At 35.2% G+C, this 25,169-nt stretch overlaps 1 protein-coding gene across 1 annotated transcript in view; it reads left to right on the top strand.

Moving 5' to 3' along the window:
• VPS13C (vacuolar protein sorting 13 homolog C) overlaps positions 1–25,169 on the top strand; it is an 89,720-nt gene that overhangs the window by 20,820 nt on the left and 43,731 nt on the right. Inside the window, exons 15-43 of the mRNA XM_050712971.1 lie at positions 394–529; positions 1,121–1,215; positions 2,996–3,138; positions 4,537–4,729; positions 4,895–5,009; positions 5,433–5,569; positions 6,278–6,404; positions 7,004–7,121; positions 7,472–7,601; positions 7,979–8,057; positions 9,075–9,214; positions 9,750–9,903; positions 10,301–10,377; positions 10,560–10,619; positions 12,364–12,517; positions 14,135–14,251; positions 15,160–15,263; positions 15,542–15,709; positions 16,493–16,797; positions 17,093–17,240; positions 18,068–18,176; positions 18,587–18,720; positions 19,407–19,563; positions 20,349–20,428; positions 21,279–21,338; positions 22,511–22,676; positions 23,716–23,832; positions 24,391–24,494; positions 24,966–25,133. Of these exons, the coding sequence (XP_050568928.1) occupies positions 394–529; positions 1,121–1,215; positions 2,996–3,138; positions 4,537–4,729; positions 4,895–5,009; positions 5,433–5,569; positions 6,278–6,404; positions 7,004–7,121; positions 7,472–7,601; positions 7,979–8,057; positions 9,075–9,214; positions 9,750–9,903; positions 10,301–10,377; positions 10,560–10,619; positions 12,364–12,517; positions 14,135–14,251; positions 15,160–15,263; positions 15,542–15,709; positions 16,493–16,797; positions 17,093–17,240; positions 18,068–18,176; positions 18,587–18,720; positions 19,407–19,563; positions 20,349–20,428; positions 21,279–21,338; positions 22,511–22,676; positions 23,716–23,832; positions 24,391–24,494; positions 24,966–25,133 (3,795 nt within the window). The remainder of the gene's footprint in view (positions 1–393; positions 530–1,120; positions 1,216–2,995; positions 3,139–4,536; positions 4,730–4,894; positions 5,010–5,432; positions 5,570–6,277; positions 6,405–7,003; positions 7,122–7,471; positions 7,602–7,978; positions 8,058–9,074; positions 9,215–9,749; positions 9,904–10,300; positions 10,378–10,559; positions 10,620–12,363; positions 12,518–14,134; positions 14,252–15,159; positions 15,264–15,541; positions 15,710–16,492; positions 16,798–17,092; positions 17,241–18,067; positions 18,177–18,586; positions 18,721–19,406; positions 19,564–20,348; positions 20,429–21,278; positions 21,339–22,510; positions 22,677–23,715; positions 23,833–24,390; positions 24,495–24,965; positions 25,134–25,169) is intronic.

Here is a 25,169-nt window from a genome sequence, read left to right as displayed (position 1 = left end):
GTAAGAAAAAAATAAATATTACTAAATATATGCAGTTTTACAGGTGGCTCGGTCATCAGGTTTGTTACTGTAGTGTTAGAAATGTAATTGCTTCTCGTATCCCCACTCATTCTCTTTTCATACGGTTCCTGCCTTTTTGCAGTATGAATGCTAGTGAAATGACTCGAGAAAGAGCACCCAAAGTAGCACACACTTGCATTCTCTCTTCCTCCACTCTGTCCCTGCCCCCCGTCCTCTTTTTGTTTGTCTGCTGAGTCAGTGGTCTTAATCCCTTGCATGTATAATGTTGCTGTCTCTCAGATATCTATTCAACATACATGCATGCATACATGAATTATTTACAGAAAAAAACCATATTATAATTAGTTACATATTCTAATGTCTGGTTTGTAGACGATAAGATCAGGACAGAAACTACTGAAGAAGAAAGCCACTGAAGGTGAAAAAAAAAGTGGAGGATGGTTTAGTGGTTTCTGGGGTAAGAGAGAATCTAGAAAAAAGGAAGATGAAGACTCATCCGTTCCTGAAAGTAAGTGTAGGCTGTAATATACTAACTTTTTAATAGACTTTTAAGTTACTATGTACTTTTATTTAATAATGATAAAGAAACAAGTTACAATATATCTTGCTTCCTACTATACAGAAGAGAGTACAGCATAGACAGTACCATGCAGTATTGATCTATTTTATAGTATTACATACTGTTACTGACTGTTGAGTTGAGAAATACGGCCTATTTCTGAAATGGCTATAAGCATTTTAGAACTTTGTAAGAAGAAGAACATTGAGTTTACAGCTGTAGCGCAATATGCATCAAGTGAAATACTGTAATCTGTTGATTGTTGTCTGGATGAGAGATGTATTCTAATAGTACTCCTTAAAGTTATTTTTGTATTTGGAAATTATGGGTAGTCTAATAAATGATTTCACTGCTATGTATGTAATGCCATATATGAAGGCTGGTTATTATTTTATGATATGGAACATACTGCAGTATGGAGAAACAGAAGATGAGCTTTGTGTCAGCGGAACTTTAGTTAGTAACCATAACCAATTTTCCTCTCATACGTTTTTAGCTGTACTCAAGTGTACATTTTTGTGGGTTTTCATTTTTTTTTAGCTATTGATGAACTAATGACACCAGAAGAGAAAGCTAAGCTCTTTACTGCTATTGGTTATAGTGACAGCTCCCATCACCTTTCCTTACCAAAACAGGTAAATGACTCTTAATGGGTGGTTTAAAAACAAACAGACAAAAAACCCAACTTTCAGACACGTTATTCTTAAGCTAAAGAATGTGTTGGTAAAAATAAGATCTGTGCAGAATATGTAAAGAAGATAAATAAACGTATAAATTCTTAGTTAGAAAACATGAGGAATAGCTAATGTTTTCTTGGATGTTTTGCCTCGTGCATAGCCCTAATGCGGAGTGATTTAGAAGTAGCAAACTGGAAGATAGATAGATACCTGTTTGCAACTTTAAAGAGAATAAAAGCTAACTGTAAATGAAAAAAGATGCCACATTAGTAATGAAAAAATAGCGTTTATCTCTTGCTTCCTGTTGTGGCAAAAAACGAACTAGCCTGTATGGTTGTCTTGACTGTTCTGTAAATCCAGAAGTCAGTTATTCTGATAATTGAGCTGTTGTTTGTATAAAGGTGAACATTAGCATGTGATTATTTCCTGTTTCACCTAATGCTTGCCACTTCCTGGGATGCCTTTGTTAGAGGGATCATGCTATGTTCCTGTTGAAACCTTTGTCCTCATAAGAAGTACTCGGAGATTCCTGTTATACTTGTTTCTGCAACAGGAAGGAAAGCATAAATTAAAAAAGCATACATTTAAAAAAGAACACAAGACTTTTGTGATGGATATTTTTTGGCTTGTTAAGCAAAGGAATAAAATATCAATTTGCTGGTATAGTATTCTTGGCAGGGTTTATCAGTTGAAAGTTACAAAGGAGACAACGAGAATGTGTTTAATGTTAAGGTTTCTCTCAGTATGGCTATTTTTAGACAGTGCAATTACCAGTCTTGTTTTAAATCTGAACATGACTGGTGGCTCTGCTTCTAGTTGCTCATCACTTAGAGAAGCACTTTTTTGTTTCCTTCAAAGAGACTTTTGTCTGTTTTCCCCTGCTTGCCTAACTGAATGTTCCAATCTTCCACCCTTGTGTATATTTGTTAAATTTTGTCATCGTAAGCCTACATGTGCTTCACACAGGGAAACTCAGAATTATTTGGGGGACAAAATCCCAGCCTCTGCATGATCGTGTGAACTTTGGTTCTTGTTAAATTGAAAAGAGCAGAGCAGCAACATGCCTCTGTTACCAGCAAAGATGATGAACAACCCAAACTGTGCCCAGTACTGTTGCATTCTTTTGTTTCACACATTCTTGCCTAACTCTGTAGGAAAAACTTCCATTTTTAATTTGGACAGATGATTAAGTGTAAAGATGCATTCATCTCTGTCAGTACCACATAGAAATGTGCAGGCTTCAAATTGAATTGGGAAGTATGGTCTGATTCTTTTTAAGTTACTGATTGATGTAGTCACAAATGGTACATAGAAAGGCTTACCCATCTTTGACAAGGTTGATACCTGACATTAAGCAGGAAGAACAAAGGCATTTATGCAATGACTTCTAAAATGTAGTTATTTGGTGTGATTATAACAATTTTGTTTACTGGTCTTGCTAGCTGTCTATTAAGTGTAACTTACCTATGCTTGATTTCACAGCCTAAACTCCTGTGAATCTTAAAAAGAAATACAGATTTTATTTGCTCAGCATTTGTTGAAATATGCTATTTTATATTGCAGAATTGACTAGTGAGGGTTGAATGAAAGTTCTCTATAGCTAGCTTCCTGCATGGGGATGTATGGCTACTGGAATAGCTGCAATTACACATTTCGTTAGATGGATTTAAATTACGAGCGCTGAAAAAAATTTCAGATCAAGACGACTAATTTCAGTTTTCTCTGTCCTTCTCACTAGTACATTGCCCATGTTGTGACGTTGAAGCTCTTAAGCACTTCGCTTACAATTAAAGAAGACAAGAATGTGGCAGAAACTCTTAAAGTACAGATAATTGATCTGAGTACGAAAATATCACAACGCCCAGGAGCACAAGCCATTAAGTAATTAGATTGATGTTTTCTTTTTTTAGTAGAAACATTACTTCTCTTTCAAACTTCTAACCTTTTTTCCTTGGGTAGTTTTCTTTGTATTATATTGTATGTTGACTTGTACGTTTACAGGGATTCTGTTATTTCAGTCATTGCAGATAATTTTAAAAGTTGTCGATTTGATAAATAACATTGAAGGGAATGAAGAAAGGAATGCTACTTGTTGCTGTGTGTGAATATGAGTCATCTTTTTCTTGAATCCAGATGTTGAAGTGCTGAATATTTTGGGAATTGATGCTTAAGCAGTGTGAAGTGGTTGAGCTGATTACATTCCAGCCAAGCTACCAAAAGTGCTGCTTGATTACTTCCTACAGAAAAGAAAATCTACGTCTGTATGTTGTGGGTAGGAGATGAACCAGCACAGCTGAGACCTTTGTCCCCCTTAACAAAGGGCACATCAGAGATACTGAACACCAATTGTGTTATACAGTCAAGGAATAATGTTTCGGTGGCTAGAAAATGAGTTTGTGCATTTTTTTACACTTTGATTTGCAGTTCTATCATCATTTGACTTCATGCATAAGATCACCAGTTCAGTTGTTAATTGTGGAAATATTTTGCTGAAAACATTTTTGGGGGTAGCATTAAAAGTGCAGACTGAGTGCTGGAAAAAAAAAAAGCTTTGAAAAAACTTTTACCGAAGTGTGCTATATAATTTAGTTGGCAAGGCTGAAACAGTAGGGAAAAATACTGTTGATTTTAATTTTCTGGACAAATGTCATTAGGTTATCTCAATGAAGTCAGGTTTGTGACTGCAGTTACGCCCAGAGTCAAGAAATTCCGATGGTAGCAAACCAGGACCCTAAAACTGGTTTTATGTCTAATAGTTACTTCAAAATACGAATGAAGTTAGGCATGTGGACACCACCAAACTGCTCTTTCTTTCATAGATATTTTTCTGCTGATTCCACTTACCAGTGTTCCTAAGAAAGCTGGCAGTAAAGGGTATCCATTTGCGCCAAACCAAGCCCGTAACTTGTTTTGAAATCACTAAGTAATAGTTAACATTTTTACTATTTTTTTACCTGTAGTATAAATATTCTACCTATTTTCTCTTGGAACTGATTTTCTTAGTAAATATGAGCTGAAAGTTACTTTTACTCCACTTTGAAGGTGACAGAAGATAAAAATAAAATACCGTCCTTGTCATGCTGTGAACAACTCACTTCCTACCTATTTTTCCCTAATCTATCCATGTTACAATTTCTTAACCATGTGGTGTGTTAGTCCTATGAAGCTAGGTTGGTTTTGTTTTCCTTTATCAAAAGCTTTCTTATCTTGCTTGTTTTCACTAGATGGAACTGTGTTCTGTATTGTAATTAAATATATTTAACTTTTTATCTTCTTTAGGGTGGAAGCCAAGCTTGAAAACTGGTACGTTACAGGCCTGAGACAACAAAACATTGTACCATCTCTTGTGGCTTCCATAGGAGACAGCAGGTCTTCTCTACTGAAGATAGAGTTTAATATTAACCCAGAAGATAGTACTGCTGATCAGAGTCTTAGTATTGAATCACAGTCTGTGGAAATAAAATACGATGCAGTGAGTAGTTAACAAAATTATTCCCTCTTTTTCTGATTCTGATTCTTTTCTTTCTCTACTGTTGCTCTAATTCTCTTTGATCAGTCAAGATCTATTTTGTATTTTTTTTACTGAATGACTTCTGTATATGTTGATAATTCTTGTATCTCTTTCCTTCATGAAAAGAGAACAATAAACGCAACGGTAGAGTTCTTTCAGACAAGTAAGGGAATGGATCTTGAAAGATTAACATCAGCCACGTTAATGAAGCTGGAAGAAATCAAAGAAAGAACTGCTACAGGTAAGATAACGTGTATCTCACCTGAAGTGAGATAATTTCATAAAATATGAATGTTTATATATCATAAACATTGTATATATCAGTATTATAAAATGTTTCTATATGATTTGCAAAACTTTGCTTTTGTGTTTTTTGCTGGCTTAATAGAATGACTAATTTTTTTGTTGCCTTGTGTTTTTTCTTTTGGCTTGGATTATTGAATGTTTTGTGGGGAGGAGTATTCAGTTTACTGGGAAAATGCCATTCTATGATTGATTTCTCTTTGTGGAAACTGATTCTATGAAAACAGTAAACTTGTATGAAAATAAGACTTCATTCAATATGCCCTGTCTTTGAGATAACATCTCTTTATATGTTGTCTGGAAGAACTATTTTACTTGTGACTAGTATTTCAATTTTTATGTACCTTTCCTTTTATTTAAGGATTAGCTCATATTATCGAAATGAGGAAGGTCCTTGACTTGAAGATTAATCTGAAGCCTTCCTACCTTGTGGTTCCACAGACAGGTTTCTACCATGAAAATTCAGATTTGCTGATTTTGGACTTCGGTACATTTCAGGTATATAGATGATCTTTTATAAACTCGGAGGAAGAAAATATTTTTTTTCTTTTAACATAGCTGTCATTTGGAACTGTATGGTTTTCAGAAGATGAAGGTGGTCATCTGTGAATGTGTTTTCGCATAGTATGCTTACTACAAAATCAGTTGGGGTCAGCAGTTTCATTGGTGTTCAGAGCTGTTAGGTTGTCTTTTGACATAGTTTTACTAGTTAATCCACCAATAAAACATTTCCGTATTTGGTGAATCATAATCACAGTAGTTTTAATCTTCCATGTCTTCAGAAAAATGTGAATGTTTCCCCCTTTTTTATAGAATGGTATATCTTTAATGGATAAAATACCTTTTTTTTTTCTTGGAGCTTGAAAGTTCATTTCCTTGTTCCTGTAAAACTGAAAAATGACAGTTATTTAACTTGATTTTAGCCAAGTAAATATTTTGGTTGTACTCCAGCAATAAACTAATAATGAGAATTAATTTTACATTACTTCAATATGAATGGTTCGATACCATGAGGAGAAGTAAAAAAAAATATTCTACCTATCCTTGGTGAGTGAAGTGTTAAAGAAATAAAGATCTCATCTCTGTAAGGCTCCAAATGGCAATCGTAAACTCCTACGAATTGTCTTTTTCACCATCACTAGAAATAATAGCATGTAAATGTATGTAAGTTTGAGACTTAATTTTGTCTTGTCCTTATGTGTTTAGCTGAACAGCATAAATCAAGGCAGTAGTCAAGCTTCTAGCTTTTCATCTTTAGAGGAGATAATGGACAAAGCTTATGACAAGTTTGACATGGAAATAAAAAATGTGCAACTTCTTTTTGGAAGAGCAGGTAACAAAACATAGTTGCTGTTTACTCAAAGGGTTGATTAAGGATAATTGCCTGTAATTAGTAAAAATGTTTTTAAAGAAAGAAGGCGAACAAAAACCAGTAGTTATGTAAAAGATTGTAATAGTCTGCTCTCAGGTATTCAGCTAAGGAAAGTTTGCATGTTAATTTCTCTTAAAGCGCCTGCTTGTTTTTTGTTTTGAGACTGGTGTATTATTTCTTTGCCAGTGAGCAACATAAATGCATAGGACTGTTACGTTTTCCTTAATGCTCTGGCAAATGTACTAAAGTTGGCCATAGTAATACTTAATTTGGACTTATATTTTATGGTTAACAAAATGCTAGGTTACTTTTTAAAGATTTTATATTCAGATGTATCTTTTAGTGTGGAATTGGGTTAAGGCTGCTAAGTTAACATAGTGTTAAGGAATACTGAAAATCTATTTAAAAGCTCTTAAAACAGTGCACCTAAATAGTTCTGGCTTCTTTTGTGAGTGAGTTCTTTTAAGTTTTCCTGGGGATGCCATTTGGTTACTCACAATGCATTAGATAGCACAATTAGCAAGCAATGTTTGTCATCTAAGTTGATTGAATACTTGCAGGTGAAGACTGGAAGAAGGCTCATTTTCAACATCCATCAACTCTGCATATATTACAGCCTATGGATATTCATGTACAGCTGGCAAAATCGATGGTGGAAAAAGATACCAGGATGGCAAAGTAATGTATTAATATTGAGAGGACTTCTTTAATTACTGTGTATTTAGAGAAAAGAAAAAAATATGTATTTTCTGCAAGGGTTTAGTAACACATTAATGTAGGAAATAGTTAGCTTACTACTTCTTACAAACCCTTTCTTCTCTAATAATTCTCTGGTCACCTTCACTTGTTACTGACTAAAAAAAGTCATTAAAATGAGTCCAACGCCTATTTTTTAATACAGATTCACAAGCTTTACTGTGATGCGATATCATATTTATATGTTAGCATAGTTACTAGTAACATTTTAAATCAAGAATTGATATGTACTGTTTTTTTTTTTCTTGGAGTGAATCAATTTTTTTTTTAAGGTTTAAAGTGTCAGGAGGGCTTCCTTTGGTACATATCAGACTCTCTGACAAGAAAATCAAGGCAATTTTTGATCTGATTGATAGCATTCCATTGCCTCAGAAGCCATCTGTGTCAATTGCAAGCACAAAGGTAAGCTGACTACAATTAATAAAAATGAAATTTAAAAAATAAGTAAGAAGACACGATCAAAGTGATTGTTTTAAGTGTGAATTCCTGCTAATGTCCTTTCTCTTTTTCAGTTAAAGTAAGAGATCTATTGTCTATCTGAGCTAGGCAGAGTGGTGCCAATACAACTTAATATCAGAACATGCTGGGCTTATTCAAACAAGGTTACCTGAGACTTTGTCACGGTCCTATTGGCTTCAGTATAAGTGTTGGAGAATCTCACATTTCTAAGAAATATGGGGAAGGCCAGCTGAAAGATGCATAACCAGTGGAAAATATAACTGAACATACCATGTTACGTGGACTTTAAAATAATGGTTTCTTCTTTCATCTCTATGTAGGTAGCAATGATTCCTGCAATTCCTGTTGTTGATAAAGGGTTACTTAAGACCCACCAGTTGTTAGCAGAAATAGTGTCAGGTAAGAAAACGTACATGCCCCTTAGTAAAAGTAGGCGGCCAACATTTATGGAATAACTTAACATTTCCAGGCTAGCATTGCTCTTAAAACATGTTATAAGGACACTAGGGATGAGTATGGTTGTTTCTAACTTCCACTGCATGAGTATTAAGATGCTGTTGTTACATCAGAATACGAAACTTACTTTTTTAAAAAACAAAACCCCTTTTTTTGGAGATGAATTCGTACTCTTTTTTGCAATAAGCAAATAATGCATTGCATAAGAAACCTCTTGAAATATGAGTGAGATGTTAATAAAAACTCCATTCAGATGTTCAGCAATCCAGTTTAATTATCCAAATGTCATGAGACATCTTTTTAGGGAATTGAACTGATGAACGTGTTTGAGAATTAAATTACACTGATTTAGTCAAAAACTAATCTGCTGGTTCTGCTACTTGAAGAGTTTGAAGTCTAAGACATTGACTTGGAGGCAGGCATATGGAAAAGATAAATAACAAGGCTAAAGCACATGTACTTGCGTAAGCAACCAGCATGTGGCAGAAATACTGTTACAGACATCACAGATGTACTGTCCGAAATGTTTTATATTAGCAAAGCTCTCCTTTTTCAGTAAATGCAGAGCTAGAATAGCAAATACCAAATTAATTTCTTCATACTGTGGATTTGAGTGTTTATTTTCATAGTTCTAGAGAGAAACTTGTACACTGGAATCGGGAAACTTGTTTTTTTTGGAGTTTACTTTAGAACTGTTTTTCCCCTATACAGATTCTTTAATATTTAACGATACAGCCTAACTCTAGTGCTTTAACAGGGCTTTAATTTTTTTTTTCACTTTCCCAACTTCATCTAATGGGAAGAAAGCAATATAGATCTAAAAACTACTTGGTCGGGTTAGGTTTAAATAGTTTGTACAGTATGAAATGACATTGGAATGGGAAATAGAGCAGTAGATTTACCCCTGTTCATGGAAAAAGTTTATCCTTTACTAAGAAGGAGGTCATTTCTGTTCTGTAGACTCTGAAGAAGAATATTTTGATTTTGAAGAAAGTTCTGACCAAACTGACAGAACACTGATTAAAGGAGAAGAAATAAGAAATAAGGAGCCTGCTGAAGAGGAACTGACAGATCTTCAGTTGAAGTTTGAAATTAAAGAGGTATGTCTCTGTAATTCTATCTTAATCTCCTATATAAAGACCACTTAAAATAACACAACCCATTATTCTATTACAAGTGTTCTCCAAGCTTAATGGACACACAAAACATATCCATTAAAGAAACAACACACATGTATATACATATTTCTAAGTGTATGTGTTATTTCTATTTGTAAGATAGAAAGAAGTGTAAATAAAACACAGTCTTCAATTGTGTGTATGAGTTGTGTGTTATGCAGAAAAAAAATGTAAAACGTCCATTCTTGCAACTAGTATTTTCTACCAAAAGTACTCCAGACACAATTTGACCAAGAGAGGAAAAAAAAAAAAAAAAAAAAAAAGCAATGGCAGAACAAAGCAAGTACCTGGGCAGGTCACTTGTGAAGAGCAAGACTTGTAAGATCCACAAGATAGTTGTCTCCCACCATCAGATATTCACAAAGCATTAATATTAGCACTTGTTCATTGTTGGTTTGAGCAAAGAAAATACAATATGTGAACAGATGGCCTTACTGTGTATTTCTTGCTCATCCAGGTTTTGTTAGAGCTCACCAGGCAAAAAAAAACTGAAGAAACAGTACTTGTATTTGATGTAAAGCATCTTGGGACAGAGGCTACAGTCAAAACCTATAATTTAGCAGCTGTGTCATATTTGAAGACAGTTAGCTTGGATTACTATGAAATTGGAGGTAAGGAAAGAGGAGTAAATAGCATATATTCCGTAGTCTGAAACTGTCTCTCTCCTGTGTTTTTGTGCTCACTAAAATTCAATTATTGTTCTAGTTGCACAGGCACAGTACTTATTATGCAATTTTCCATTGGAAGTGCTTGTGTCAATTATACAGTTGATAGTTTTTGACTGCCGTGTTAGTGCTTATTAGATAAATAAATAGCTTTGGATGGAGAAGGGAAACGGTCTTTATGTTTTAGACCTAACAATGGGAAACTATTGATATATATTTGGCAGTGCAACATATTTTAACAAACTGTACTGAAAGCTTATTTGTTCAAGGCACTAATTCCTTTGGTTCACTGAAAGAAGAAAAATTACTCTATTTTTTGTGTGTATTTTGTGTGTTGTTACAGGTAAAAAAGCACCCCTTCATCTAATTAGTTCCTCAGATAAACCTGGCTTGGACCTTCTGAAGGTGGAATATATCAAGGTATAGATAAAGCTTTTCTAGAGGTTGACCTTTTTTTTTTTTTTTTTTTTTTGGTTTAAACCTTTTCTGTACTTGATAAAGTCTTAAGCGTACTATTCAGAGAGAGTGGATTGTTTTGTATCTTCTAAAGAGCACAGTGGGTGGTTTGAATTAACAAGCTACATGCTAATCATTCATTTCAGGCTGACAGAAGTGGTCCACATTTTCAGACAACTTTTGACAACACTGAACAGAAGATTGAAGTGAGTGCCTGCAGATTTTGTTTGCTTTCTTTTGGTTTGCTTGCTTAGAAGTGGGGAATTGATGGTGTTTTTTTGGCTTTCCTGTTTTTTTAATTTCTTCCTCTTGCACCAGGGGAGACGTAGAGATCCAAAGTACTTGATTTTTTTATACTCTTTGTACGAGAGAGGTATGTTAGTCTATTTCCTAACCATGGAGAAAAGCTGTCTAGTTATTAGCACATGTGAATAAATTTAAAATAACGTAGGAGCACCGTATCTTCTCAAGCATTTGAAATAATAAAGTTCAAATGCCTGCATTGGGGAAAATGTATTGGTTCTAGAAGTTTTTCTGTTTCTTGTCAAATTCTTTGAGTATTTCTATTGTGTGAGCTGTGTAATTAGCACTTTGGGTAAATTTCCATAGAAATCTAAATCCATTTGTGAGTGACTTTTTTTTTTTTTTTTTTTTGGTGGGGAAGGGAGCACGTTCTAATTCTTCACTCTGAAATACGATTAAGGAGTTTCTTGTGATACTGTTTTCCTCTCCATCACTTCTGTCATTCTCTAGAGCAAGAGATTAAAAACATCTTCCTCTACTGCAGTAATTTATAAGGCAGCATGTACCTACCTTGTTAAATTCTGACTGTTGTACTAATGGTATATTTCTGAGTCAGTTTTCATTCTAAGGAAAAACAGTATATTGAGTAACTCTGGAAATAAAAAAACGAGTTATTGGTTTTCATAATGTGATGAGCTATTACTAAAATAAGAAAAATATGACATTTCTTTAAAAGACATCTTTCTCCCTTTTTTACTTTATTGCAAATATTTTGCCTGCTTTTTTCTGGCATAACAACTGAAATATTCCTGAATAGTTTTCAGTAAAATTGAGTAGTTTTACAGTTTCTACAGATTTCATCAGGGAAGTCCAGTTAATACTGACATCTTTTTCCTAAGAAAAGGCTCTGAAAGCCACAGTGGAGGATGACAGTTTTATTCCACAGCTAGTGGAGTAGATACATATGCTGAATTGACTGACTTCACCCTATGGAAGAGTGCTGATATTTAGAGAAATCATCTTTCCCTACATGATTAGGTGTTGGCTTGTAGCTCTTTAGCAGGACTTGTGTTTGTAAGAATTGGATTTGAACTCTTTCCAATTTCAAGCCGATTCAAGTGGTAATAAGTTTTATTAAAAAAAAAAAAAAAAAAAGAAAAAAAAAAAGAAACAACTGTGGGCAGTTCTCACCTTTTGGACTCCCTTAATGGATTTATTGAGAAATGGCTATCCTCAGTATCAACGTAACAGCCACCTGCCACTTACCCTTTTACTTTGTACTGGGTTATGGCATGAGCATGCAGGAATCTGGGTTTGACAGAGCATAGTGCTTGAGAAGACTGAATCCTAGTTGAGGTTAAGTACCTAACTGCTAACTACCTTAATTCAGATGTGTCTCTCGGTTAGTCATAAATGAGTTTCCCCTCTTTTAATGCTTCTGAATTAATTTTGTCACTTTGCTTTTGGACTAACCAGGTAATAGCTTAACAGAGCTGTTGAGTTGTTGTCAGGTTCAGTTATTTTCTGAGTTTACCACTTTCCTGCTTTACAAAAAGCTTTTTTTCCTTTATAACTTGTTGCTGGTATAACACATGCAGCTCTTCTGTTTCTAAGGTAGCTATGCTTCATAGGGTGCTTTTGCAACTCAGTCCAGCTCTTCTACTTGTAAGCTATGTTTTGTGATGAGGAATCTCATGTTTTCAACAGGTAGCTTTTTCATCATTAAACATTCTGCTGCATACAGAAGCCCTTATGTCTGCTGTCAGTTTTCTAACGGCTGTTAGTCCATCTGCGGATGAAAGCAGTAGAGAGACATCAACTGCAGAAGAAAAGCAACGAGATGACATTAGATTAAAGAAAGGTACTCTTGTGTTTGTCAGAATGATGAGTCTGGGTGGATGTGTTGCATGCTGACCAAAGGATCAAATCCTAAAGAAACCTGATTAACTTTGTAAAGTGGGATGAGAATCAAAGCTTATGACACAGTGGCTCTCCAGGCTGGAGGATTGATTTCAAAAAAGCAAACAAACAACAGCAAACCCCACAAATGTTATGGTCACAAATAGTGTCTTCAGGTGAGCTTTCTGTTCTTGTGTTTCACAGTTGATTTCACAAATCAAGTTGAATTTCAGTACATGACGCTTCTGTGAGGACTCAGAGTATGATCTTAGTGTTCATGGTAAAATAGAGGAAATAAATAGTACTTCGATAATTATGATATTGAACTAGGCAATTTAAGTATACTTGAGAAGAAGTAGTCAAGTGCTTTGCCAGCCTAATGAAAACCTTGCTTTTCCTAGTGCGCTGGAACAAAAAATGTATTTGTCAAAACAATGGGCACCGAGGGGAGCAGCTTCACTTCCTTCAACACAAAGTGCAAAACTCAAGCATCACATGAACTGGAAATGAGGTGTTTAGCGAAGAATGGTCATAGTCAGAGTTGTTTTTAACTTGAAATGGCGTGGGTTTGACTGCAGACTGAGAAGCTGCTGCTGTTTAACAACATCCATAAACATTTAAGCTCTTGTATTAACACTTGCTACTCTTGGTTAGTGAAGGTGCAGACCATCAGTGAGGTCTGATGGTTTCTGGTTTATCCCTCATAGATCATTTTGGCACTTGTGCTTGACTTCACCTTATTCTCCACAGCCTTAATACTTGCTCTCAGAAAACCTAGATGTTGGCTGCCTGAAAAAGGCTTTCAAGGTTTGCCATTTCTTATAAGCTAAAGTTTTCTGTTAATATCTAAGGATCTCGAAGTAGGACATTTGATAACCTGAAAAAAACAGTACTGAGAACCTGCTGAATTAATGTTAAAAGTACTGTGCAATTATTCTCCTTACAACAGCATTTACCATTCATTTAAAAAGAATAAAGTATCAGTAGAGACTTAACAGTAGGTGGGAGTGATACTAGACACAGATGAACAAGGAAATGCTGACATGTTTTATCAATAGAGTTGGCTTCAGAGGGAGTTTTCTTTTTCTAAGATCACAGAATTGCAGAATTGTAGGGGTTGGAAGGGACCTCGAGAGATCATCAGGTCCAACCCCCCTGCCAAAGCAGGTTCCTTAGAGCAGGCTGCCCAGGTAGGTGTCCAGACGGGCCTTGAATATCTCCAGGGAAGGAGACTCCACAACCTCCCTGGGCAGCCTGTTCCAGTGCTCCGTCACCCTCACCGGGAAGAAGTTCTTTCGCATGTTGGTGCGGAACTTCCTGTGCTCCATTTTGTGGCCATTGCCCCTTGTCCTGTCCCCAAAAACAACTGAAAAGAGGTTGGCCAAATCCCTGTCTCCCACACAAGATAGAACGGTAGCAGTTATATACTAGTGGTGATGAAAGAAATGATAGGAAACAATACTGAATCATCTAAATGCCACAGTAACTAAACTAAAACAGCCCTCCAATGCTCTCAGGAGTTCGACTGAAAACATGCATGATGTGCCTTTAAAATACACCCTCTGTCTTTTTTTTTTAGTGACTAGACCTTCCAAGGATAAGGACATCTTTGCCTTCAAGCTTTTTGCCAAGCTGGATGCCTTCTGTTTAAATATTTGTGATGAAAAAAAGAACATTGCAGAGATCAAGATACAAGGTATTAAATTCTTTGTTAGCAGTACTAATCATGTATTTTAATTTCAAAGCAACTGCTGATAATTGAACTGAAAGATAGTTAAGGTATGAATTTTCAGCACATGCTTTTTTCTCTTGTGCTTTGGAACAAATGTGGCTTGTAGTATTTTTTCCAAAGTCAGTCCTTTACTATGTCGTAATGTTTTGGCCTCCATTTGGATAAACGTAATCAACTACTCAGGTATTGAATTAGCATTCAAGTTTTGAAGGAATTTGATTATGAGTTACTTCTCATGTTGTGCTAGATTTTGTATTTTTTTGGTGTGTGTGTACCTGAGTTATTTAATACATCTTAAAACTGTTTCCTTTGGTTTTGAACTCCTAGGCTTTGTTTGGATTTGTTGTTTTGGGTTGTGTTTCTTTACCCTCACCCCCAAACTTAAATTTCCAGAACTTAAAATGCTTTTCTTTAGGATGTGATTTAATGTGTTGCTAAAAACAAAAACAGAAACAAACAAGCAACAAAAAAACCCACTCTCTCTCCCCCTTTTCTGATTTTGGATAAATTGTGGTAGTTAGAAATTACTTCTAATTATCCTTACTTGGATACAGGGAGTCTAAAATGCCTTGGATGTAATAGAACTTGTAGTGCATGTGCCCCTTGGTGAAGAGGCTGTAAATAACTTATTTTATTTGGAAACAAAAGAGAAAAACAAAAATTTTTTTTTGTATGTATGCATGCATGTGTGGGTTTGTAATATTGGTTGAATTATTGCAAGATTAACAGCAGAATTGTTTGTAACGATGTAATTTAAGAATAATATGATAAGACCTTTTCTCACCTCCCCTATTTGTGTTGTCCACCCTACCCTGAAAGTGAGTGCCGCTTCTGTTATGCGCTGTTGCCATTTATTTTCTTATACTTTACAGGTCTTGACTCATCTCTTCTTCTTCAGCCAGGTCAAACTGAACTCTTTGCTCGACTTAAAGACATAATTGTCACAGATGTTGATTCAAGGACCCTTCATAAAAAAGTACAGTTATAGGATTTTAAGTCTTACTTGACTCTTCATTAATTTTGTGTGTACAAGTGAAATTTAATACACATTGTATTCTTTGAAATATTTGTTTTCATGTAAATACCCGTTTCCCTGTAAACATGGTGAAGCATGGATGTCTAAACAGATGTTTTTTAAAGGGTCATATCTAATTAGTGTATCTGATAGTCTGACAATATATTTAGTTTTTCTTTGTATTAAATACCTTCTTAGAAGCTACTGATGGCTGGAAGATACTATTTCTTTCTTTCTAGGCTGTATCTATAGTAGGAGATGAAGTTTTCAGTTTCAGTCTGACTTTATATCCATATGCTACTGAGGGAGAAGCCTATACTGATATGTCAAAAGTCGATGGTGCTGTATGTTTGAGAGTCGGTTGTATTCAAATAGTATACCTTCACAAATTTCTCATGTCTCTGCTGGTAAGTCTTGCCTTTGTGTGACTTGTGCTGAATTCTTCAATTATTCCTCCCTGTTTGCAATCTCAGTATAAAGATTAACTTAAGTTTCTGAAAGAGAAAGGGTAGGCTTAATTTTCCTTATGCACTACTAATAAACTCAGATAAACTGTAACTGGTTTGAATTTGAAAAACTACTACTCTGCGGGGGGTGCATTCTGAGTCTCCCTCTTCCCCACCGTGCTTTTAAGGTATTCATGTTCTCACACCCACCTTTAGCAAAAAACTGAATTCGTTGTTCGTGCAAACATACCTGAGTTATAACTAGAGACAAAATTTTCTGCAAGGTTTGATGCTATGAGGACTGCAAATTAACCACTGTAAATCACTTATCCCTTTGTCAAATATTCTAGTACTGGCTTCTTTGGCTAAGCACTAGTGGGTTCTTTGCCACTTAGTACTGGCTTTAATAAGTATTAGCGTTCACTGGTGACAGAAGGGCTCTAAAAATAATGTGGGTCCCCAGAAGGTAATGAGGTAAAAGACTGTTGCCACTAATGAAGGTGGAGAAGACGGGTTCAGAAATCACTTGATTGTACTTGTTAGTACATTTTTGACCATCTAACAGAGGTCGTGATAGAAAGTAGTCAGTTGTCTTGCCCCAGGGAAGAATTAACACAGGAGGCAGCATAACTTGTGGTTGATGTTGGTTGTGACTGGTGTTATAAAATGAGAGAGTAGTTGAGATTAAAACCAAAACTGTTCATAGCTCTATTTCTGCTTTCTCTTCAACTCTTTTTCTTCTAGACCTTCTTGAACAACTTTCAGACAGCTAAGGAGGCACTGAGTGCTGCTACAGTCCAAGCTGCAGAAAAGGCTGCTACCAGTGTAAAAGATCTGGCTCAAAGGAGCTTTCGACTTGCTATGGACATCCACATAAAAGCACCAGTTATAGTCATTCCTCAGTCCTCAGTTTCCCTCAGTGCTATAGTAATAGACCTTGGCTTGATTAAGATTCAGAACCAGTTTAGCTTGGTGTCTCCAGAAGGTGGTTTGTTCCCTCCAGTCATTGACAAAATGGACGTGCAGCTGACAAAGCTGAAACTATCTAGGTAAAGTGCATTGTACCATGTGTAATCTCTTAGCTAATTGTTAATATTATACTTAGATATTAATCTACTTGTTTAGAAGTCATGGTTGGTAACAGTCAAATATTTGGTGCTAGAATGCGAACCTGTTACCCTAGGGGCAAATAAACGAGCAGTAAAGTAAGGTTCTGTTTTGCTCAGGAAGCTATGTATGTCTAAAGAGAGATTAAACTTGATATTTAAAGATACTTGAGTTGAAAATGTAACATGATAAACTTCTAACATCCCCCAACACTTTTTTTTTCTCCTTTGTTTTAAGAACCACAATGGAGACAGGTTTATCTCATCTGGACATTCAGATACTTCACCCTATTAATTTGGGCCTGTCTGTGAATCGAAATCTAGCTGCAGATTGGTTTCACAAATTGCCAGTATTGGAGATTACAGGGTATCTGGATACAATGAATGTAAGTCTTGTGAAAAGAAGGTGGTGAGTAGCTCATGATACTTAACGTAAGACTAAGCTTTATGTTATTTCTGGGCACAAAAGTGGAACAAACTGCAAGCTGTTAGTAGCTGTGGAGTGTTTTTTAGGGATGTCAACTGGATTTAACCTACCTTTGTAAATGGTGAAGTTGAAAAGTGTCATAAAATATCTAGCCCCCCTGTGTGCATTTATTATGCTAAGAGAAAAGAGAATTGAAAGGCATGTCAAGGAGTCTTGAATATTCCCTGCTATAAGGCAGGACCAACTTATATCAAGTGTTGTTGTATCCACTTCACTAAACGAGTCTATTTCAGTGCCTTTTAAAAGAAATGGTATCTTCTTGAGAAGAATTTAAATCTGTGCTAATATTTGCCATAGTAACTCAGCTGTGTAACTTTCAATCTCCCTTGAATGATCTCAGGATAGTTGTGTATTGTGGCAACATACTGTGGAAGAAATACCAGTTCTCTCTTGGCAAAACTGGAAGTAAAATGCCATGAAGTAGCATGTCATTCATAGCAAAGTATTGAAAACATAGATACTCTAAAGGCTGCATTATATATTGATACAACTTTAAGAAGTCATAACTTTCTTTAACCTCATAGTCCTATAACTGTTAAGTAGTTAGAAGATTTTCATTGTTACTTTACTTAAAGGATGATACTGCTGACAAAACAGCTGTAGCTAAGCACTTTTAATTTTGGCAGACAATATTGGTCTGCTTTGATAGCTAGTTATAACTTTAAAGAACAGTTTTTTTTTTTTTTTTTTTTTTCTACCGGGGAACTTTGATCTGCAATTTTGTAGGTTGCGGTAGGTCAAGAGGATTTGAATGTCTTCCTCAAAGTGCTGACAGAAAACCTTGGTGAAGCAGAAGATAAACAAGCTCATGCAAAACCAGTACTGCAAGAGGAAGGTGAGAGATAAAATTTGTCTTAGATATTAAGTTAGCTTTCAAGAATAACGAAAATCATGTGTTATATGGAAAGCAGACTTAGATCTGAGTATGATGTGCAAGTAAAAAACTCATCTCCTTAATTCTGCAAGGATAGTGTTCATGCTTCAAAATATTGCAAGACAGAGTTTGGTGGTTGTGGGAGCTAAAAAGTAATGGAGGTGACAAGGTATTGAGATGGTCAAGTGTCCTTGTTGCCAGAACGTTTCTACTTTCTTTTCCTGTTCTGAAGTTTAAAGGCTCTGTTTGTGGGAATGTTGCTAACTCAGGTGAATTTAAGCCATTTAAATGAATAAAAGAATTGGATCTGTTTCTTGACCTAAACGAATGTTAGCAAATTGGGAAGTTAACCACTTTATTGAATGCTGCAGGTAAAACCAAAGAAATGGAGAAATCTGTTTTGACACAGGATAAGAGTGTTCCAGAAGGAGTGCTGTCTGAAAAGAGGAAAGGAGCATTAAATGAAGATGCAATCAATATGCTGCTTAATTTTGAAATCAAAGAGGTACATATCTATCTATAAAACTTACTTGTTACTGGTTCTAGTATTCAAATCTGTTTATCAGAAGAAGTGGGCTGTAATTATTAGTTATTTAAAGAAGGGGGTAATAACTGATGAAAAGAAATTAAAATAACTGAAAACCTAGATTCTTCAGTCTAGAAGGATATACAGAATGCTACCTTTATTTAGCTGTTCTCATTTGTCTGTGTTATGTGAGTTTGTATATATAGAGGGCTTGACATGTCACAAGGAAAAACAAACTTTGTTTTAGATGTTCTGCTCTCATGTAGCCTTACACAAGGTGTATGGTTCTTAAAGCAACAAAATGGCTCTAGTAGCAAAATAGGTAAGCTATAATTAATATTTTTCCTGTAGGGATACAAGACTGAAGGTGAGTTTATAGGTGAAATACAGGGAAAATGCACAAGCAGTTGAGTAACAAAGATATTTATGGATAGGAAATTATCCAAGTATATCTTTTCTCTGAAGATAGATGTCTGTGTGAACAGAAGGGGAAAAATATTTACAAACTGGTGTTATAGATTTCGTTTGTACAAAAAACCAAAATGTCTAGACTAATACCACTTTTGAAGTCTAGCTGAAGAGAGAATGTCCGCTTATAACTGCATTCTGTGCTCTCTGAACAGTTTTACTGAAATAGTGAACTCAATTCCTTTCCTATATTCAAGGTAGTAATAACCTTGATGAAGCAGGTTCAGAAGGAGAGGTATCCATTACATATTCTAAATGTGCTACAGCTTGGAACTAAAACTAAAATCAGAGATCATGAATTGACCGCAGCAGCATATCTGAAAAAAATTGCTATGAGATGCACTGAAATAACTGGTAAGTATTCTACGTAACATAGTAAGTATGGTGCATACTGTCAAATTCTGTGGTAAGATGATGTTATGGTACAAAACAAAAAAAAATCAAAACAGAAAAGGGAGATTACGTGCCAAGTTAATTTAATGATCCTGCTCTCTATAGTTCAGATTCAGTTTAAGTGTTTCAAGTGATAAGAAGTTCTACTGCTGTTGCTAGAGTTAGCTTGAATAGAGTTAGTTGCCTACTTAGAATCATTCCTGTGAAGTATTCTTTCTGTTCAGCATGTTTTGATGAACAGTTACTAAGTTGTAACGACTTCAGACTTCTTAATCTGTGCTTTGTTACTACTTCTGGCAGCATTGGAAATCCAGAATATTTTCTTTATTCGTGAGGTAACAATTTAAAGTAGTACTCAAGTGATAACAGAAATAGCCATGTATTTAAAGTAGAAAAGTATGTTACAGAATATATAAATAAAGACAGGAATGTAAAACTATGGGTAGGGGAATGCAAATAACTTTCCAGTTCTGAATCGTCTTGCAGGACCGTGCTAAGTTTATTTTGACTAGTTTAATTAAATGGATTGATTCAATTGACAATTAAAAAAATAGTAATCATGAATATAGCGTTTCACAGGGTAATGCTTGATCTGCAGCTTCTCTATGAAAAGAGGTGTTTCCTTTCGTAGTTTCAGCAAGAGTAGTATATAATTGAGAACTAGAACAGAGGCATTCCATGGGTGGAAGAAAACTTGTGAATGGAAATACTTTCCATTAATAACTAGATTATTTCTTGGTTTGCAGACTCAAATGGAGATCCTCTTTGTATTATTAATTCTTCAAGTAAGACAGATGAACATCTTCTGAAAATGGAGTACATTAAGGTTTCAATACCTTTTTAACTAAGATTTTTTGTGGACTAAAATAAGGCTTCCATACTTAGCCTGTGAGAGATGGTTTGTGGGTTTTCTTTTTTTTCTTGTTTGTTTTAAAACCTGTAGGACTTGCATCTAAAACTGTCTGAGGCTTTCTCTCAAATAGCCATTTTTCAACTTACATCTCATTTTACTCTCTGATGCATCCATATAGTGCTTGCTTCGTAAGTCAACCCACCTACTGAAATCACTGTGTAAGCTAAATGTGTGCGTTCTTCTCTGTAAAGAATACAGAGTAGTACCTTTGTGAAACTTAATAGGTGAGATAGTCTTTGCCTATTCAAGTGAGAGGTGGCCTTTATAGGGGTTAAAAGCATTTGAGGAGTAATAAGATGGTAGATGGCTCTTGAGATTTATTTAAAGAAAAAAAAAAGCCTTTCAGAAAGCATGTAAAGGCTTGGGCATCTCATAGGTCTCAGGACCAGTGGGATACTGTTATTAAAATTTTGTCATTAATGCTAAGAGTAGAGAAAAACAAGTTAATTGGTTCTGACAGAGTACTAAGCATAGATTGATCCAGTTTAAATTGATTGTACATGAGAGAAAATATTGTACCTAAGCAGTTGAACTTTTGCAAAATATATGCAATAAAATGTTGCTTAGAGCATTGTGAGTACCCATTCTTTTGCCCGAATAGTGTATTTTAAAAAGAGAGAACTCTTTTCCTAAGGGTTCATTGCTTTCCTCTGTTTTCTTTTACAATGGTAGTAATTCTTGTGTGTGTAGAGAAATAATTCAATTCATTCTATTAATCAAATAGAAATTGACTGTATGCTTAGGCTTTTTTTTCCTCCTTCAGGCTGATGCAGACGGACCTAATTTTGTTACTACTTATAGAAGCACCAAACAGAGCATTGATGTGAGTAGAGGATGCATTTCATAACTTTAAGCTTCTCAAGTAGTAACATCTGTATGAACCTGTTAATTACTTACTGAAGAGAACAAGCCCTGTTGTTCTGATCATTAAAACATACTACTTTATATTTCATTGCTTCAAAGAGAAGTCGAGGAAAAAAAATTATTTAAAAAAGAAAAAGTAGTAGTATTTAGCACTGATTAGTTAATTATTTTTCTAATAGAAGCTGTAGATTTTTAGCTAGTTAAAGTATGTAAGGACATATTTTTAACTGTAGCATATGGGGGGTGTGTGTGTGTTCCTCCTTGCCCCAAATGATAAACTCAGCAGCATGTAAGATGCAAGCCGTGCATTGCAGAGCTTGAAAGCTAACAGTGAAATTGAGATGAGGTGAAACATCTTATGAGCATGTGACATATTCACTTAATGCTTTTTACTTTTCCTGAAAGCAACTGTCTACGTGTAGTTTTCCATAACTTGTGACTTCTAAAGTAAGCAGGCCTTGGTAATTGTTGCTTTTAAAAATGTTTTCCTTTAAAGCAGTCATGGTAGGTTGAGCTTGCTTCTTGATAGCCCTATGGAGAATTTGACATCACTGATCTACTTTACTGAGAGTCAAGAATACTGACATCCTTTAACCTATCAGTAAAACTAGCATTTTCAGAGAGTTATTTCAGCTACAAAAAGAGGACTGGCTGATGGTACTTTTCAGTAAGTAATACTGGCCAGAGTAGTTGCTGTTCATGTACTTTCTGTTCTGATTGCAAATTTTGAATCTTGTGTTTTTGTGGGTGGGTTTTTTCTTCTTTTTTTTTTCTTAATCATACCTACTAAAATATTTCTGTGTGTGGTTCTGCAGATGTGATCCAAAGAGCTCTGTAGTCTGCAATGAAATGCAACAGAACTAAGAGCTTACTGAAAAAGCACATCTACATTAAATAGCAATTTTCGAGACATGCACGGTACTCCTGTAGCTGTTGTAGTGTTCTCTTCCATGGCTCCTTCATCTACTCCGAAGTTTCTATACGTTGTTAAGCTGAAGGAGGTAGAAAAGGGGATATGCATATGAAAGAGCAAGACTTTGAATTGTGACGATAACTCTTGTGTTCATATGCAGTCACTTGGTACTATATATTAAATAACAACATTACCGTGTTTCGTTGCCCTTATTTTAGGTCATCTTTTCAAGTTTGGATCTGGTACTTCACACAGAGGCTTTACTTTCCATCATGAGTTTTCTCACATTCAGTGTTCCATCAAGTGCTCCTCCCAGTACTGAGAAAGCATCAGACCATAAGCCCCGAATAGAAGAACAAGAAAAAGGAGGTGCTCTCAGACCAGGTAATGTCATTATGAAGTCCATGCTTTTGTTGCATGGCAGCATATAACCTTTGTTTTCAAAGGATACCATTTCAAGTGACAGCACTGCAGCCTGTTCGGTGAAAAACAAGATATGCACAATTGTATGTGGAGAGAAAATGATCTTACTTAAAAAAGCCCAAAACATTGCTCTGTATAATGTTAGTATTTGGAGAGGCCAGATGTACTTGCTTAATTCTACAAATCCTCCTTACACTATATGTAGTTTTACTAAATAGTAGACTGAAGTGGAACAAATAATGTTGCAGTAAACAGTACCAAAGCCTTCCCAAAACATCAGTGTTATGACTTTGTTGTTCTCCAGTCTGCAGGCTGCAAGAGTGCTTACACTGATAAAAATAGGTGTTCCTGAGCCATGGGGAAGCTAAGAGAAGTTCTGAACTCAAGGATCTCCCTCAGTCTTCTGATTATTTTAAAAATTGGTATCTGTAACCTTGAAGTAGTATAAATTTTTATATGTAGACTCCTGGAGCGTGTTTTGTCAGGGCTTCTGTAGTTGATTACTCTGTACTGTTTGGGAAACACAAGGTTTTCTAATATGTTGGGATCAAGCTTCTAGTGGTTGGTTGTTGTATTTGAATTTTGGTAGCACCTTCAGTTTGGCTGCAGAAATGTTTTTCCTCATTAATTAAAACCTAAATTGGCTGTGCTACTCCATGCAGAAAAGAACATTTAGCATGTGAGATAGTGTTTGAGACTGTATTCAGTATGCTGTTGCATTAAAAAACAGATATTGAGGGTAAAAAAAACAAACACATTGTCCTGATTGTTGTTTGCCTGTGTTCATTGATGACTGTTCTTGTGCCAGAAAATAACCATGTTTTAATTAAAAAAAAAAGTTGATTTCATGTCATATCTAACTAGCATTAACTTTAGGGAATAACTGCAAAATGTTTTTTGAATCATATATATATATATAACACACAAATACTGTAGTATGTAGTTTAGAACAATTGAGTTATGATGGTGATCTTGTATGTCACTTGGTTTTCCCATCCAGTGTCTGGTAATGCAACCCATGATGATATCTGTGAATTAAAACTCACTGCAAAGCTAAATTCATTCAGCATTTCAGTGTGTGATCAGACTTGTAGAATTGCAGACATTAGAATACAAGGTAAGTTTTATTTATTTATTTAATTAGACTAATTAATTGTCAGAAATATTATTTACCTTTGCACACTTCTGAAAGACTAATGTGTGCACTGCATATGTATCTTGTAACACTTCCTTAAATATGCTTTAATTATATAATATCATTGCAGTTAACAGGTTTAATATCCAAAATGGTTGCAAGGGAAGAAAATGTGAAAATGTTTTCTTTGAAAAAAGAAGGCAATTGCTTTCTAAGTGCAGTAAAATTAGAAGAAATGAAAACACAATTTGATATATAGCATAAGCTTAAATTTTTGAAGAGCTAGATTGATCTTAGGTAGTGTCAGGATTATTTTTTTTAACTGTAGTCTTAAAGTCAATTGAGCTTGGATTTTTCGTATGTAGAAAGGTCAGGACTTCTGCACTGGGCTTAGCATCAGTTGTTACATAGCAGAAATTTAAATTCTAAGTTATTCTTATTTTTTTGTATTCAGTAATAATATTTCTTTCTTAGATAAACTATTTAGTTAATAAATACTTCTTAGTAAGTTGCTGTTTTCTTTCTTTTATCTCAAATCAGGAATGGATGCATCTGTAGCTGTGAAAACTAAAAAGATTAAAGTATTCTCCAGACTTGAGGACATTGTGATTACAAATGTTGATCCAAAAACAATTCATAAAAAGGTGATGTGTTGCACAGATTAGAAACAGACAAAAGAACCCCTTTCTTCAAGCTATTAAATGAAAGTGCTCTAGTTGATTTGGTCTGATGTATGTATGCATTATAGTAAGTATGATGTAATGCATCAAATATTAGGCAAAATTTCATTACTTTATTTCAGGGAAGCAAAGCATGCTTCCATTCATTATTTAATTCTTTTTAATCATGTTTCAGTCGTGTTTTCATTGATGCTTTAATTCTGATGAGTAGCGTGGATTAAATATAAATCGAACTACACATAATCAGATGAGATGAAACATACCCTGAAGTAGCTAATTTAATTTCTTTTCGTGCCTAGCATATGTGTGTCTAAGTACTGCTGTTAAATTGCTGTTGATTTGTTTGTGGAAATATTACTTGTCTGATACCTCAAGCAATAATTTTATCACAGATTACTGTCTGGGAATTTTAACTATATGGACTTAATCTTCTAGGCTGTCTCCATAATGGGAGACGAAGTATTTAGATTTCAAATGTCGCTTTATCCAGATGCTACTGCAGGTGAAGCCTATGCTGATATGTCAAGGGTGGACGGTAAAATGTCTCTGAAAGTGGGCTGCATCCAAATAATTTACCTACATAAGTTCTTTATGTCTCTCTTGGTAAGACATTAGTTTCACTTCTCTTCTTGACAGTAG

Source organism: Cygnus atratus, chromosome 11 (assembly GCF_013377495.2).
Source record: "Cygnus atratus isolate AKBS03 ecotype Queensland, Australia chromosome 11, CAtr_DNAZoo_HiC_assembly, whole genome shotgun sequence".
In the NCBI taxonomy this organism is placed as follows: domain Eukaryota; kingdom Metazoa; phylum Chordata; class Aves; order Anseriformes; family Anatidae; genus Cygnus; species Cygnus atratus.
The sequence above is the reverse complement of the archived record's forward strand: the minus strand, read 5'-3'. Positions and strand labels throughout refer to the sequence as shown.